Source organism: Sminthopsis crassicaudata, chromosome 4, assembly GCF_048593235.1.
Source record: "Sminthopsis crassicaudata isolate SCR6 chromosome 4, ASM4859323v1, whole genome shotgun sequence".
Taxonomy (NCBI): domain Eukaryota; kingdom Metazoa; phylum Chordata; class Mammalia; order Dasyuromorphia; family Dasyuridae; genus Sminthopsis; species Sminthopsis crassicaudata.
The window spans coordinates 106,893,037-106,910,402 of record NC_133620.1 but is presented as its reverse complement, the minus strand read 5'-3'; the positions used below and the strand labels follow the sequence as shown (position 1 = coordinate 106,910,402).

Genomic DNA, 17,366 nt, shown 5'->3' with positions numbered 1-17,366 from the left:
AGATTTGTCCATGGTGCACCATAGCTAGGAAGTATCACAAACAGGATTTGAACCCAACTTTCTCCTCATTCCAAGTCCAGTGCTGTATTATAGCATGTTGCCCTCTTGACAGGAGATTTGGAAAATTGACATAAATAATAAAATTGTAACATGTTTAGAATAAAAAATCTTGCAGAGTGGGACATAAAACTATTACTCTGAAAACAGTGATATTTTTTGAAAAAGTACTTATCACCTAAAGTTTTTTGTTCTTCCATCCCTCTCCCCACAAAATGACATTTCAATATCTATCACTGATTATTTTGAAGTGTTAGGACAAATATTATGGGCAAATTTTGTATAGCTATATATTGTTATATTGTGATTAAATGTGAAACTAATTGTTACAAAGTAACTGTTACTATGGTAACATGTAAGGAAAAATTAAGAGATAAGAGAAGAAAATTAAGGAAACCAACAAATTATTATAGATCTACACCTAAACATATTGGAAAATCTATGACTTTTAAAGTAATTAAGCTGCCATTACAACTCATACAGAATTTTTTTTTTTAAAGATTGCCCTTTTTTTTTAAAGGTTTTGGAAGAGGCAAGTTAAAAAACTTTACTCAAGGCAGTTTCAATGTGTTTCCCTAAGTTAATAGTCAATAAATACTTGATTAATCCTCTAACTATATAGCTTCCAACTAGATTCCTGTCTAAATAATGTTATAAAACTTTAACCAAATATACTGTTGCCACATCTCTATTATTACAATAAATTTTAAGATTTGAAAGTGTGACTGGATTCTTTTGCCTAATGAATTGGGAATTCTAAAGGAATGATTCAATTATCATCTAAAAGCAGAGTAATCTAAGATCTTAAAAAGGCACATTACACACATCAAATGTAGTTTCTATTTTATTACTACTTTAAATAGTCCAAAAAAAAAAAAAAAAAGGTCTAAAATAGAAGTGTCCTCATTAAATTTCTTTTCCTAAACAGATATATGCTGATTTATTATTACAGGTTGTAAGAATGATGACAGTTTTCCCTGCAAATTCTTACCATTGTAATTAAGGGTCTGATCCAACAGAAGCTGGCATCCACAGCAGCTGTTCCACTGAAGCACGACAAGCTTCTTCAGCTCTACAGCTGTGAGGACTAATAGCTATTCTAATAGGGAAAAATCCCATTTAGTAGCAGTGGAATGCCTAATTAGACATTTCATATTGTCCTTTGCCCAGCCCCAAGTCAGACTCTACAGATTTCAATTGCTACATGTGGCAACCAAGCCAGGAAGATAATATTGATGTTCTCAGGCATTTTACTAAGTTTATTCAAAAATGAGCTTTAGTAATTTTATATCTCCAATAAGGGTCCTTTTCTCCTTGTTGGTCAAATGAGAAAAAGAGATGAGACTACTCCCCCCAAAGGAATGATGCTCACCCTAACCAACCCAATAAAAATGAATGAGAGAGAATGAATAGGAAAAACGACCTTTTGTCCTTTCTGTCTACTTTTAAATGACTACATTTCTCTTTCAGAAAACAATAAAGAAAACATAAGCTAATATACAGAATTTGAAATATTATATGCTTATATCATTAAAAGCCTGATACCCTACCAGGTACCTCTCTTCTCCTTTCAGGAGCTAAAATGAGTAAGAAAAATAAGAGGTCTTAAACCCAGTGTTTGCTTTTAACTTCTAAACTTCATATTAGTTTTCTTATTGTTGAACTTATACCTAGCTACTGCACAGATAAACTAATGATAACTATCATTCAGAACATGAGATACTACTAAATATATGCAAAATTAAATAATTTTTCAAACATCACCATGAAATATATATAATTCAGAAAAATTTATGTGAACTAATTTAAAAATATAACTTTTAATATTTCAGTTTCTACTTGAAATTTTTAAGGTCCTCTTAACAACACTTGCTCAGGAAGTTATGATTATAACAAACTGACATTTCTACAGTGATTTAGGGTGTGCAAAACAGTTTACAAACATCTCCTTTGAGTCTAACAACCTTATGAGATAGGTACCATATTACCATACTGAGTTTATTTTGAGGAATCTGAAGGTCGAGGAAGATAAGCAGATGGTATTCACCTATCACAAACAAACGTGGCAGCAGCAGCATTTGAACCCAGATCATCCTAAATTCAAGTCCACTGTTCTATCCTAAGCATATAATAGGATATCAAAGGAATCAGAAGAATTTCCCAACAAGGGAGTTAGTAGCATTCCTCTTATCAAGTAAAATGAAAGGCTCTCTTAATCCTTAACATTTTGTTTTCTGACATACAATGTAGACATAATAATACATCAAATGAAAAAAAAGCTTAAATAGTGACATTTCCTAAGAGTCTTCTGTAGCACACACTCAAAATCTGATCAAATTGAGAAAGGATCAAAATGAGAGAATGAAAATCAGAAATCACCAGCTAGTGAATTATGAAGACTATTGTTATGGTAACTTTATTTACTAAGGCTATCTTTAAAACTTCTCTTTCATTATTTACCTTAATCCTCATTACTTTTAAGTATACAATCATTCTGTTCTTTTTCCTTCAAGAATTTTATCCCTCATCACATCTTATATTTCAAATCTCATCTTTCAAACCTCTTATTTCTTGCTAAAAACCATATAGCTTCTAATCCAACAATGGGTTTCAAAAAAATCAGTCCTAAATGATTTATTAAGATAAGAACATAAGTAAATATACCATCTTGATGATAATCAAGGATATTGAAAGACATATAAAAATTGAAAAAAGGAACCAGGACTATGATTAAGGTAATAGAAATAATCTATAAATGTTAACCAATAAAGTATTATTCTATGTTTTTATTAAAATACGTTGTAATTTTGACTTCCTTATGTTGAGTTGAAGTATAGTTGAATAAAAACATAGTACTTACTAGAGTAAAATTAGGTGATAGGACTATGTTCAAACAGCATTTGACAGTACCTGTCAAAATCGAAGAGACATGGCAGGTGCCTGATAATTAATCTTTAGTTGACAGTTGACCTCACATAAATTTTAGTGTTGGCTTGTTGTGGATACTACCTTAATATTCTTCACATAGGGCCATTAAGAGATAAGGAAATAAACTATGTAGAACTTGAATAATAGGGAGCTATTGTAACATTTATTCTCTATGTCAAGGGAGGCAAGACAAATTTTAATCTATACAATGAAGAAAAATATCTAACTGTGGTGATTTAAATATGGAAAGGTAGTGTTTTTTTTTTAGAAATTTTTGTTCAAATTAAAATAAACAGATGATAATCAAGACTACTAAAAAGTTGGATAATCTAAATAATAATGTTATACTGCCTATGATTTTATAATTATATTTTCCAAAAAACACAACTCAATAAATTTGCACCCTCAAATAATTACGCTTATTTTGAAATGTAGTTAAGATTTCTTTTTCTATTTTTAAAAAAAAATTCTTTACAGTAATCAGTCCTTGGCATGCACGGCTTTGTTCCGGCATGAAGTGTGGCTTTCAAAGAGATGGCGCCTCATAAACCTGATCAGAAAGGAGAACAAAATTATGTAGGTGGGTTTATAAGTCAAAAATCATTTGGTTAATAGACATCCACATTAAAGAATTAATGGAATAATTCTGGTTTCAGGGGATGTTACCTTAAAGAATACCCCTTTATGCCTTTAAAGAAAGCAGAAGGCATTAAAATCTGCTAAGTGTGTAAAAGAAGATAAACAAATTCTCCAATCTCTCCAAGAGTATTCTGATAGGCAGAATATGAAGTATGCTTAGTGGGGGCAAGCTAGACTTTATCAGGTATTAATGTTAAATGTACTGCTACCAGTTGCACAGATAACAGTAAAGGAGGTTACCCTTTGACAAAGCACTTACATAATTTCAGAAGACTTACCATAAATGGTATACATTTGTATATATGTAGATCAAATAGTATTTGATAGTTTTGTTGTCACTTATGTGACAACAGAAACCAAGACAGCACTGTAGCTCAAATATTTTACAGCTATACATGGAAAATAAATACACCTTTTCATTGAGGCTTTTCTATTACAAATATGTGATATCTCCTTTTCTATTTGCTTTAAGAAAAATTGAGTGACCTTCAATGACCTTATCAATTTAAATGGGAGCTAGTCATTTTACACTGTTCTAGTATAGGAAAGGGCTGGGGAATGTTTGTGGAGGAAGGAGGTAAAGAACAACCCCAAACATAGTCCCAAACATCCTTCTCGTATTTGTACCAAGTAAAATACACTACTTCACCATGAAAATGAAAATGATTTGTATAGGAATAAAATAGTAACTTAAAAGAATGCCATCCTGACTTAAAACAAGTTAAGAGCTGTGAACTGAGAAGAAAAGTGATAAAACTGCAATTAAATGACCTCTTAATAATCTGTCCTCAGCCTTAAACTACATGGGATTGAGAGAAAAAAATGTGATCCCCATCAAGAGGCTCCCACAAGGGAGTCTCCACATGAGGAACTCTCATCCAATCCCCTTCCCAGCTGACATCCCGTGACCACTATGGAGCTTATTTGGAGAAAAGTAGACTGGGAGCCCGCAAGCTGGGCTGGCAAAGGGCGCTAGAACCTGGCTGCTTACTGAGAAAATGTCTCCTTGGCAGCTGCAGCCACCGTCCTGTGGTCTGACTTCCTAGGGCTGACTAGCAGACGAGGTGTGCCTCTGGCGTCTCCCCACCCCCCTTTCCCCTCCTCTCCGCAGCTCTTAAGAGTCTGCAGAGGCGCCTCTACCGAGGCTACTCCACCTTGCAAAAAAAAAAAAAAAAATCCTGTCTGCTCTCAGCTCAGAGCTAGCCTTCCGACTCAGCAGGGTGACAGTAGCCAAGCAGTAATTCACCGCCCTTGCAGAACACATCCCTTTCATTGCCAGTGGCAGGTTATTAAGCAAGAAATCTATTTGTATTTTTCTTTTTCCCATACTAATTCTTCATCTTCTCTCCGCTTTGCAGCGCCTCCTCCCCAAAGCACATTTGGGGGCTTTGCCCCAAACATCTTTTTTCCCACCAATTTGGATGTTTCTCTAGTGGGGAAAAGATGTTTCTCCTTCCTTTCGCCCAGACCTGCTTGGGCTCCTTGGGTGGAGCAGAGATCCTTCAAGTGGCCTCCAATGGTAACCATGTTAACCTTGCAAGGCACAGCTTTCACACCCCTCTGCCTATAAGCCTTCTGTGTCACAACCCCTCCAACCCTGACAACCTTCCAGACATAAAATGCCTAATCCATCCCATCCCCACCCTCACACAATATCCACTTCAGCCAGCTATCCCATAGACGCCCCCCTCCCACTCACATCTATTCCATCCCAAAGTCAATATAACAGGGGGGGGGGGGCGGAAGGAGCCAGGATTTTTTTTTTTTTTTTTTAAAGCAAATACTGAGATATTTACCAGGATCAAATTCAGGGATCCGAGCTTGGTATTCGGCGCCGACTCTCATCCCAACATCTGCAAAGCAATACAAAATAAATAAATAAAATATTTTTTAAAAAGAAAAAGAAAAAACTTAATAAAAATTTAAATTGTAGAAGACTGGAAAGGAATGTGGTGGGTGGGAAAATATTAACTCCAAGCCCCCGTAGAAATAGATGCAAATGAGGGGGCCTGGGGTGGGGAGGAAAGACTAATGGGGGAGAGGAGTGGAAGAGGGGGTCGCGGTGGGTGCTGCTGCTGCGGCTGCACTGCACCGGGAGTTCGAGGCTACCGCAGCGCCCGGGCTCGGAGGGGAGGGAATAGGGAGGGGGGAGGGGGTTGGGGGAGGGGAATGAAGAAGGGGGAGGGGAGAGCGGGAGGGCTGGCGGGGAGGAGTTCGAGGCTACCACCGTGCTCGTCGTCGCTGCTGCAGCCGCTCTCGGGCTCCGAGTAGTGGAGCCCGCCGTTGGTGGACGAAGTGCCGCCGCCGCCGCTGCCGGCCGGGCTCTTGGTACTGCCGTTGGCCGTGCGGTTCTTCCCCAGGAACTCAGGCCCTTTCTCCATCATGCCGGGCATGGTAGAAAGGGGGAGGGGGGAGGAGGTAAGGGGGGAGAGGTAGGCGTCTGGGAGAAGGGGGGAGAGGGCTCCTAGGAGAGGGAGGAGGAGGAGGAAGGAGGAGGAGGAGTGAAAAGAGGATGAGGAGGGGGAGGCGGTGGAGGAGGAGGAGGAAGGAGGAGGAGGGGGAGGAGAAGGAGGAGGAGGAAGAAGAGGAGGAGGAGGGTGTTAATGTGGAGCCGCCATAACCGCCCCGGTCAGGCAGTAGCGCAGTCGCCTCACAACAACCCGCCCCTGTCCCGCCTCCCTTCGCTTCTCCTCCCCTGCCTCCGCCCCCGGGGCCCCCGGGCTGGCCTCGCTCCTCGGCCTCGCTCCTCGGCCTCCCTCCTCGCCGCCACCACGGCTGGTATCACTCCGCCCCGTGGGGAGGATCCGGCTACTGGCGGGGGAGGGGGCGGACGGGTGGCTAGAACTAGGAAAGGAGGGAGGAAAGGGAAAGCCCAGCTCCCGAGAAAGGCTCAGGCCAGCCTCCAGTCCGGGCTGGGCAAAGCCCCAGGCGGGGCGGGGCGAGGCGGCTGCTCGGCCGCCCTTACAAGGAGAAGGAGGCGCGCTGGGGGGAGAGCGTTTGCCACCCGAGTTGAAGGTGGAGTTGGGAAGCTGGGGCGGGGGCGGGACTCTTTGCAGTCGCTCGGGCGGAAGGAACTCGGGTCAGTGGCAGGGAAGGGAGGTCCGTGAGGCGACCGCCTTCAGTCTGGGAGAGGCGGTGGAGGGGCCTCTTCGTAGGAGCCGGAGGGAGTCTGTCCTTGGATGGACGCCGGGGCTCCAGTTCCCCACTCTGTGGTTTTCTTGGTGGCAGCCCTTCGGCTTCCGTGTGCTCCCCGTGGGGTCGGGGTCTAGGTCCCGAGCGTCAGCCCCTGAGAAGGACAGGCTTCCTTCCGCTCGCTCTCCCCTCAAGCCCACAACTACCCCCAACTGAGGGCTCACTCGTTTTTTAAAGTCCGTCGCCCTGTGGCACCTGGGGGCGGAATCCTTGGAGGCCGAGGAAGGTGAGAAGGTATTTTTGGGCTGCGTTACTCAGTTCTGTACTGTCTGAAGGATTTCCTCCTCTCCTTTGGCTTTTTGTTCTTGTTATTGAACATTTATGAAGTGACGGAGAAAGGGGGAGATACGATTTGGAAAGGGTCCCAGCCCTGTTGGCTCACTCAGTCCTTCCCAGATGAGCCAGTCGGAGGAAGACTGTGAGAGAGAAGTCAGGGTGTAGCCCTGATCCAGAAATGAAGAGGCGGCTTCCCATTCTGAAGTCACCCTTTGAAGTATCTGCTCAAAGCGGAAAAAAAAGAGAAGTTAGGCCGGGCAATAGAATGCTCGTCGATGTGGTCCGTCCCCCCTCCTCTACCCCCGCGCCCGGAGCTCGTAGAGTAGGTGAGAAGGAAAGGATTCACGTGAGCATGTTCAGTGTTGGGACTTAAGTTTTTTCCTAGGTAGGGTCAGAGGTGAAGATGAATATTACAAAGTTTTTGTTCTTTGTGATTCAAGCTCTGCTAGTTTAGCATCTTGACACTAATTTTTAATAAGACCATGGGAAAAATGGCTCACACTGGTCACGCTGGAACTTACTGGAAACTAAGAATAATTTACAAAAAATGTTTAGATTTTTTTAATCTAGATAAAATTTCTTGGAAAGGTAGTTTTTATTTATAAATGTTTTTAATTCTAATGGGAAATGTCCCTTTTCGTAGAGGAAGCCTAAATTAATAAAGAAGTTTTTTTTTTTTTTTTTTTTTTTTTTTATTAAGCATCTGCTAAATGTGGTACGTTCTATGGTTTATGGAAGATACAAAGATTCAATTCAACAAAGATAAGTTGTAAGGCATTTATTTCTGAGACACTGAGACTGAGGATACAAAGAAAAACGAAAACAGTTCCTACGTTCAGTGGAGTAACATTTTACTTGGAAATAAGACATCACCTTTAATTTCATTCATAATACTTAAGGGAACTAAAACATTAATCTGTGGCATTTTAATAAATACAGTGCTAAATAAGAAATGCTAAGTGAAGTATTCACGAAGAATATAGTTGAGCTAAGTCTTCAAAGATAGACCTTTCAACAGTCAGATGGTATAGGATCTCAGCTAAAAAGGTATCATGACATTGCTTGCCCAGTCTTGTTGGAGTGGGCACTCCCATAACCTTTGTCTTCAGACAAAGCAGAACAGGTGCTCTTACGAAGATTCTGTAAACATAATATGTTTCAAGTATCTTACTGTGCCATCCTAGGTGTATGCCACAAAAAAGATTCCAAGTGGTTCTTAACAATTCTAAGTTTTACATTACAAGAGTCTTGCTTCATAGCAAAGGTCTTTAATATATATGAACACATTCAACAGTAAATATTTATTGATCATTATGTATAAATCATTTTGTCTCTTTTATCCAGTGGGAACCTAAAATTAAATACAAACAAATATTAAGTGGTTATGTGGAAGGCAGTATGCCACTCCAAGATGTATAAATCATGGTCCTTATCCTTAAGGGATTTATTGTTTAAAAAGAGAAATAAGACAGCACAGCAACTATAATAGAAGGGAGAATGTATGATGTGTTATATAGGAAGCTAGAGAAACTAAATGTCACATTTGGAAGGGGGATCAGGAAGAACTGAAGATGATGAAGATGATATTTTGGGTGTGCCTTGAAGGAATTTTACTATGGACACTTGCCAAGTGGAGGATATAGCATTGAGGAAAGTTATTGAGACAAAAAGAACATATTTCACAAACAGTTTTAGTCCAGTTTGGGGGTTAGTGTACATGAATGTACAAAAGAATAGTAAGAAATAAAATTACTAACAAAGAGTTAAAAGAAAATGTCTTAAAGACAATGAATTCTTATATTACATTATCCAAATTAAGCCCCTTGAGGCAACTATAGTTTTGGGTGTCAGTTACTTTTAGGCTGAAGGAAAAGGATGCAGGAACTAGAGGAGATCTTAGAAACCTAGAAGTTATGAGTTTGTGGCAGAACTAGAACTAGACTCAAGATATTCAGAATTAGTCTGGTAACTGCATCTTCATTATGCTACACTTAGAAACAATCTATCTCTCCTCTAAAACCTTGTAGCATTAATTTTCTGGACAATTAACATCTTACATGCCAGCTAAATTAAAAACTTCTTGAAAGAACATATAGTGTCTTTATTCATTTAACAAACACATATATGCTGGACCTCAAAAACAGTTCCCTATTTTGTGTTGAGTTCTACCCAAATATCTATTGGACATTTCCACTTGAATGTCCTGTTAGCTTCTCAATTTCATTCATCATTTTTGAAGCAGAGTTCATAGTTTTCTCCAAACTAATCCTCCTAATTTCCTAATAGTATATTTGGAGGCAAGTAGATTCATACTTGACTGCCTTCTTCCTCATCCATTCCCCCATATCCATTTAGTTGTCCACAGTTCATCTTTATCTCCTATTCCACTCAACTGCCATCCTAGTTTAGAGCCTCACTAACTCCTGAAATATATTAATAGCCTCCTGTTGATCTTCTTACCTCCTCTCTAATCCATCTCTACACAACTAGCAAAGTATCTTCCCTCTAAAGTTGGGTCCAAATATGTTATTTAAGAAAGTACAAGTAGCTTCCTTTTGCTTTTAGGGTCAAATAGACCTCAAATATACCTCTGGGGTGTATGGGATGTTCAGGGAGGATTAGCACCTCTGATATGAGGGCTTGCTGGACCTTTTTCAGGGCTATTCATCTACCTTTAGTGTCTACCTTTTACCCAACTCCTCATTGTGGCTCCAAAAAAACTATGGCATTCACAGCGGTCACACTGCAGTTAAAACCCTTTCAGCAGAGGGTCTAAATCAGGTTAAGCCAGTGGACCTCAAACCTGTTAGTGAGTTAAGGAGATGTTTACCTCAAGGATGTGAAGACTTCCCCTGGTGGAATGAGTGAATGGGAACATTTTGTTCCTATAGCTATGAAGATGATTGAAGCAGGCAGGTACTGTGGAGTATTTAGAGATTGATTAGGCATCAAAGAAGTCAAGGTCATCTGCTGCATCCCGAGCTGTTGGACTACAATGATTGTGTAAGAGAATAGGTTGACAAATTTGGGCAGCTTTACCTCAATTACAGTTCTTTCTCAAAGACATCACTCCTAATGCCATGAAAGAATGACTAGCAGGTCAAATTCAAATCTATTTGGCATTTAAAGCCCATCATAATCTGGCTCCACCTCCCCCACCTCTGATTTACTACATATTACTCCTGTTCATACCTTCTATGCACTAGCCACACTGACTTAATATTTGTTACTCATACATAGAATTCCATTTTCTGTTTCCACTTCTTTGCATTAATTTCTTTGAATGCCTAGAATATATTCTTTATCTCCATCTATTTGTATTTCTGATTTTTTCAAAACCCAGTTTAATGCATCACTTTTTACATATCTTTTTCTATTCCTATATATTCCTTAGAATTTATATTGTGGGGTTTGGATTTTTTGGGGGGGAATCTAGGATTTCATTGATCTAGGCAAAAGAATTAGCATATAATGAGTATTACATTCTAATGGTAAATGCTCTATAAATATTTTTTCTCATTTAATTCTCATAGCTCTGTGAGGTAATGTTATTACTATATTTTACAGTGAGGAAACTGAAGCAGGCAAAGATTATCTGATTTGTTCACGGTCATACAACTAGTAAGGGTTTAAAGCCATATTTGAATTCAAGTTTTGCTGATGGCCCAGAGCAGTCCTCTGGCACAGTGGATAAAGTGCTAGACATGATATCAAGAAGTTCTGGATTCAAATGTGCCATCAGACACTTAACTAGCTGTGTGACCCTGGGCAAGTCACTTTATCCTCATCTTGTTTGTCTCAATTTCCACATCTGGAAAATGAACTGGAAAAGGGCAGAGCAAACCACTCCAGTATCTTTGCCAAGAAAACCTCCAAAAGGAGTCATGAAGAGCTGGACACAATAGAATAACAATGACTTCCTGACTCTAGATCCATTGCTCTATCGCACCACTTAACTGCTTCTATAATAGGATAGTTACATTGAAGAACTTCAACATTACAAGGTGGTACTGGTAATTTATGGTCTGAGTGATCCAGGAGCACTAAAAACTTGTGATTTGCTCAAAGTTAACAGCCCCTATCAACTTTCAACTTGGATTTCTGACTCAGAAGACAACTATAAATCTAATACTTTTAAGTTGTCTACAAAAGCATTTATTTTGTATGTATTTTGTATCATTATAGATGTATTTGTTACATGTATATACACATACATACATAGAATGTAAACTCCTTGAGAACAAGGACTTTTATCTTTGAATAGTACAATGCTTAACTTTTAATAGGAACTTAATAAATGCTTGTTAATTGATTCAAAGAACTTACATTTTATTTGGAAAAAACTTCACAGAAAATGTACTATATATATATATATATATATATATATATACATATATATACACACACACATATAAAGTAGTTACAAAGTAACTTCTTGAGGTAGGGTCCTAGTATATGGAGAAATCTGAATCAGTTTTCTATAGGACCTCAGCTAAACATTGTAAGAACCTAGAGATTCTTTGAGGTAGAGATTTGATAGTGCATTTCAGGTATCTGTGTACGAAGATGGGAAATGGAACATTGTGAGAAGCAACAAGGCCAGTTTGAGGCAAAATGTGACAGTATTGTGCAGTAAACATGAAAAGGAAGACTGGAGCCAGAAGGTATGAGATTATTTAAATGTCAAATGGGAATTTGTATTTTATCTTAGAGGTAGTACAGAACTACTAGATCAGGGAATGACAAGGTTATACTTTGGTTTTAAGAATATCAGTTTGGCAGTCTACTTTGTATTCCCAGTATCCAAAATGTAGGAAATATGTTTGATGGTGATTGAATCTTTTAGGTTTAGGTTTAAGTTTTAGATTCAAACATGGACAGAGAAAGATAGCTGTACCTATGCTGCTGCTGCTGCTGCTGCTGCTGCTACTACTACTATTACTACTACTACTATTTTGGACTATAGAAAATACATATTTCCTTGAAATCCTTTATATTGTATAATGCCTTTTCCAGAAACTGACTAGAGTGTATGGGATGCAGATGCTCTCTCTTGGAGCTGTTTTAGATTTTTAGTTTAAGGAGCTTCCACAATAGAGTCCACCAAGAGACCAAGGAGGGTATGGATGTCTCCAGAATAAAAAAAAAAAAAAAAAAAAAAAAGGAAACCTCTAAGCTTCTTGAAAGCAATTTGAATTGACAAATTGTTGACTTTCATTCCTAGTGTATCAGCTTCCTGATCTTCAACAGATTCCCTTGGCTTCCATCCCTGATTTGCAACTGACTCATTCTTCATCTCAACCCCTTGGGGACTGATACTTCTGATAATGTAGTTTACTATTCTTTGGATTCAGTCCTTTTCTTCCAGTCTCCAGCTTCAGCTTCCTCCATTCCTAGAGAGGATTCCTCATCCCCTGACCTGAATATTACTGCAATTACTATAATGTTTTGGTCCTGCTTCACATGGCCCTTAGTAGATAGCAGTGCTCTAGTTTTTCTTAGTTTATTTTGCTTTTGTTTTCTTGAAAGGTATAAAATAATATTACAAGGGATTTCTTTTCATATAGATGCAGTATAGTATCTGTTTACTTTTTGAAATTGCTAGGTGTAATTTAACCTTAAGCAACCTTTGTAGAAAAATCTCTGTACTTCTGTTTTGAATACATATATTTCTTTACTTCTTTTCTAATGAAGATAGGGTTTTCTACATAGGTACTTAGTGTTTGTAGAATTAAGTTGGGATAAATATAAGATAGGTATAAATATAAAATATAGGTTAAAAGAGCTATAGAAATACAAGACGGGAGGCATATTTTGCAGTTTTTCTTTTTAAAAAAAATGTGGCATTTTTAGCACACTCCAATTTCATTGAATCAGTAATGTTATATGACAACCAAACATGAATGTAATCTTGGCAGTTTTTAGAGAGACCTAGCTTCCAGGAATTAGCTGCTCATATTCCCCCATACTCTGTATTCCAGACTGCATCTGGAATATCATATTCACTTCTAAGCACTACAGTTTAACTTTAAACTGGAGAGCATCCAGATGAGGGCTATAAGAAGGATGAAGGGATTAGAATTCATGTCGCAGGCAGTTGAACCAACTGGGAATGTTAGGCATGGAAAAGATGGGAAGATATAATTTTAGGTGGCTGTTTATGGAAGAGAAATTATATTGATGTTTGTCTTCAAGAGAAGCCAGGAGCAATGGGTAAAAATGGCAAAGTGACAAATTTAGGCTTGATGTCAGGAAAAACTTATTTTTAAAATCTTATTTAATATTTTATTTTCCCCCAGTTACTTGTAAAAACAGTTTTAACATTTGTTTTTCAGATTTTGAGTTCCAAATTCTCTCCCTCTCTCCATTCCCTCCCCCTTTACTGAGAAGACAAGCAATTCGATATAGATATATGCATATAATATATTACATGTGTAGTTATGCAAAATGCAGTTCCATGTAAGTCATTCTGTGAAAGAAAACACAGATTAAAAAAAAACATAAAGAAAAATTATCTTTGATCTGCATTCAAACTCTATTAATTCTTTCTTTGGAAATGGACAGCACCTTTCATAAGTCCTACAGAATTATCTTGGATCATTGTACTGCTGAGAATAGCTAAGTTATTCATAGTAGATCATCATACAGCATCGGTATTTCTGTGTACAATGTTCTGATTCTGTTTACTTCACTATGCATTTGTTCATGTTAATCCTTACTTTTCTGAGAACATCCTACTCATTTGTTTTGATCTTTTCATAGTTTCTTGGTTTTTTTTTTTTTCTTGGTGTTTTCTTCACAATATTTTTTCAAATAAAAAGAAAATAACTCTCTAAAAAATAAAATTGGCAAAATGGAAAACAATTCCATAGACCAAAACAACTCACTTAAAACTCAATTGGATAATTAGAAAAAGAAAGTGAGTGAAGAAAATAATTCATTAAAAACCAGAATTGAACAAATGGAATTGAATGACTTGAGGAGACACCAAGAATCAGTCAAGCAAAACCAAAAAAAAAAAAAAAAAGGAAAAAATGTCAAATATACCTTCTTGGGAAAATAACAGACCTGAAAATAGATCTAGGAGAGATAATATGATAATTATTGGACTTCCTAAAAATATGATGAAAAAAAGAGCCTGGATATTATTTTCCAGGAAATTATCAAAGAGAACTGCCCAGATGTTATAGACATAGAGGGTAAAGTAGACATTGAAAGAATTCGTCCTTCACATACTGAAAGGGACCCTAAAATTAAAACTCCAGGAAATATTGTGGCTAAATTCCAGAACTATCAGACCAAGGAAAAAATACTGCAAGCTGCAAGAAAAAAAATTCAAAATAGAGGAGCCACAATAAGGATTACTTAGGATCTATCAGTGTCCACATTTAAGGATCAGAGGGCCTGGAATCTGATATTCCAAAAGGCTAAGGAACTTAGTATGCAGCCAAGAATAACTTACCCAGCAAAAATGAACATTTTTTCCCCCCAGGGAAGAAGATGGACATTCAATGAAATAAGTGAATTTCATCTGTTTCTGATGAAAAAAAAAAAAACGGAACTAAACAAGTTTGACCTCTAAATATAGGACTCAAAAAAAACTTAAAAAGGTTGTCAGGGAAAATGAAGTTTCCCTTGAAGAAATGGGAAAAATTAATTCAAGCAGAAATCAAAAAAGAGAGAGGATGTGAAGAACCAGAGGGGAAATTAGGAAACTGGAAGGTGGCAGAGTGTGATAAAGAGAAGGAAAAGATTTGGAGGTATATTATAGATTTCACACTCTTCCTATACAGAGAAGATGAAGAAGAAGCTTCATTAAAAGATGAAGCTTCTTTTGTTGAAAAGAACAGTGATGGAAAACCACAGGTCATCAGATGAAACATCATTAATGGTCAAAGAGTACCTATCATTTGGAACTTCCTGAGTTCTAGAAGCAATAATTTCCTAGGGCCCTACCCAATGTATGTTGGATTAATATTGAAACCTTAAAAGTCCTAGAGGTTCTAGTGATTAAGGGATAGTTTTCTGATAACCTAAGCTCAAGAGCAGTATAAGGAATCAGAAGCTTCTCTATCAGGCTTGATCAGTGTGTCAACACGGTCAACACAGAGGTAAGGAAGTTGAATCAATGTTGGATTCTTGCTAAATATCCTCTCCATGCCATGATTAAATAAAATACCTTTTATCAAGCACTGAATGGTTTACAGATTGATCAAACATGTAATCTGAGTGCTTCATGAAACCCACAACACTCCAAAATACTGTCCAAATCAAATCAAAATGTAATTCCTCTCTGGTTTTAAAGCATTGATGTACTAATTTAAAAAAAAGTAAACATGTATACTTTTCTATATAGTTCACAAGCCTCCCCATTAGATTGTAAATTTCATAAGGAAAGACACCATATTTTGCCTGTTTTTGTCCCCTCAATGCTTAACACAGTTCATGGCACATAACAAGTGTTTAATAAATGTTGATTAATTGATTGTTAAAAAATATATTTTTTTCCAAATACTTGTAAAGATAATTTTCAACATTCATTTTTGTGTTCCAAATTTTTCTTTCCTCACCTTTCCCCTCCTCAACAGCAAACAATTTGATAAATAGATTAAACATGCAGTCTTCTTAAACATATTCCATATTTGTCGTGGTATGCAAGAAAGAATTCTGGGAAGATGATGGTGTAGATTGGTAAATTTCTAGCTCTCTGGATTTTCCTTACAAATTGAACAAATTTGTGCCTCAGGGTGAACATTGGTGAAAAATCAAGAAGACTTGGGGCAGAACTGGGGTCCTCTATGTACAACCTGAGAAGATTAAAAAAAAAAAAAAAACAACCCAGGGTGTAATTAACTCTTGTGAAGTGCAAACACCTCCAGGCTAGCTTCCTGGAAGTATCAACTGGGAAACCCTGGGGCTAGCTGGGTGTAGCTGGAACTATAGCAACTTTCACTTCCTAGGCTGTTTGTGGAGTTGGGTTCTCAGTTCCAGAAGACTGAGGGAAGCTTGGCTGATTAGGAATGCCAGGCCTAGCTGTGCTGCTGGGAAATGGCCCTGAGCAAGAAGGAACCATAGTGAGTACAGAGGCAGTGGGGCAGGGAGGTTGCTGGCTGCTAGCACTTGCTGAAGTGGGGAGCTCTTAATTTGGGAGTTTTAATCAAAGAGAAGAGACACTATCCTCCCACCCCATGATTAGAGATTCTTATAGTAATACTTCTTATTTAAAAAAATTGAACCTGCAAAGAAGAAAGAACCCCACATAGAAACTTTGGGGACAGGGAAGATGGAGGGTTCATCTTCAGAGGAAGACACTGAAGTAAAAAAAATGCTGCTACCCCAAAGAGTAATGTGAAATGGCTTCCTGCCCTGAGAGAATTTATAAAATTACTAAAAAATAAAAAATCAAATGAGAGACATTGAGGAAAAATTAAATAAAAACCATTCAAGAAAAACAAGATTGTGAAAAAAAACTTAATCAACTAGAAAAGGAGTCTCAAAGACAAAAATAACAATTTGAAATTAGAATTGGGCAAGGGGAAGATATGAGAAGGTATGAAGGTATGAGAGATCAAGAAATAAAACAGATTATAAATAAAAAATAGAACAGAATATGAAACATAAGAAAAATGAGAGATCTGGGGAATAGGTTAAGAAGAGAAAATATAAAAATAACTGGACTAAAAGTTGTGACAAAATGAGAACCTTGACATAATATACGTAATAATCCAAAAAATGAGGGGAAAGTAGAAATATAAAAAATCCACCCATCTGTATCTCAATGAGATCTTTTGTGGAAAACACACAGGAATGCTATTATCAAATTTTGAAATCCCCACATCAAAGAAAATTTTTCAAGAAAAGAGAAAATACAATTCAAATAGAGTAGAGCTACAATTGGAATTGTACAGGACTTGGCAGTAGCCACAATGAAAAGCAGCAGATCCTAGAATCATATCTATTGACAAAAGAACTTGGCCTGTGGCCAAAAAATATCATATGCAGCAAAATTATAATGTTGAATAAGAAAAAAAATGGACGTTCAATGAACTTGCAGATTTTCAAGACTGTTTATCAACCAAACCATAACTTAATAGAAAAATTAACACATAAGAGCCAATATCAAAGATCAATTTCGAGGAACTCAACATGGACAAATTTTTTACACGGGAAATATATAACATATGTTTAAGATTGACATCAACAACAGGGCAGCTAAAAAAGAACGATTGAGGTAGCGTTAAGGTAAAAATAGTAATCATGTCATACAGATGAGG

General features: G+C 37.6%; 2 protein-coding genes across 10 annotated transcripts in view; one reads left to right on the top strand and one right to left on the bottom strand.

Moving 5' to 3' along the window:
* The window catches only part of RCOR3 (REST corepressor 3), a 50,629-nt gene extending 44,378 nt beyond the window's left edge, over nucleotides 1-6,251 (bottom strand). For 2 of the 4 annotated variants that reach the window (XM_074309080.1, XM_074309082.1), the window contains exons 1-2: nucleotides 5,852-6,251; nucleotides 5,421-5,477 (exon numbers count right to left, since the gene is read on the bottom strand). In XM_074309080.1, the coding sequence (XP_074165181.1) occupies nucleotides 5,421-5,477; nucleotides 5,852-6,017 (223 nt within the window). In that variant the 5' untranslated portion in view covers nucleotides 6,018-6,251. Of the gene's footprint in view, nucleotides 1-1,048; nucleotides 1,192-5,420; nucleotides 5,478-5,848 lie in introns of those variants that run through there. The other 2 variants (XM_074309079.1, XM_074309081.1) reach the window with 2 other exon arrangements.
* Nucleotides 5,942-17,366, top strand: part of KCNH1 (potassium voltage-gated channel subfamily H member 1) — a 610,670-nt gene continuing 599,245 nt past the window's right edge. For 3 of the 6 annotated variants that reach the window (XM_074309078.1, XM_074309072.1, XM_074309073.1), the window contains exon 1: nucleotides 6,673-7,042. The gene's annotated coding sequence lies outside the window, so the exon portion shown is untranslated. Of the gene's footprint in view, nucleotides 6,043-6,333; nucleotides 6,640-6,672; nucleotides 7,051-17,366 lie in introns of those variants that run through there. The other 3 variants (XM_074309074.1, XM_074309077.1, XM_074309075.1) reach the window with 3 other exon arrangements.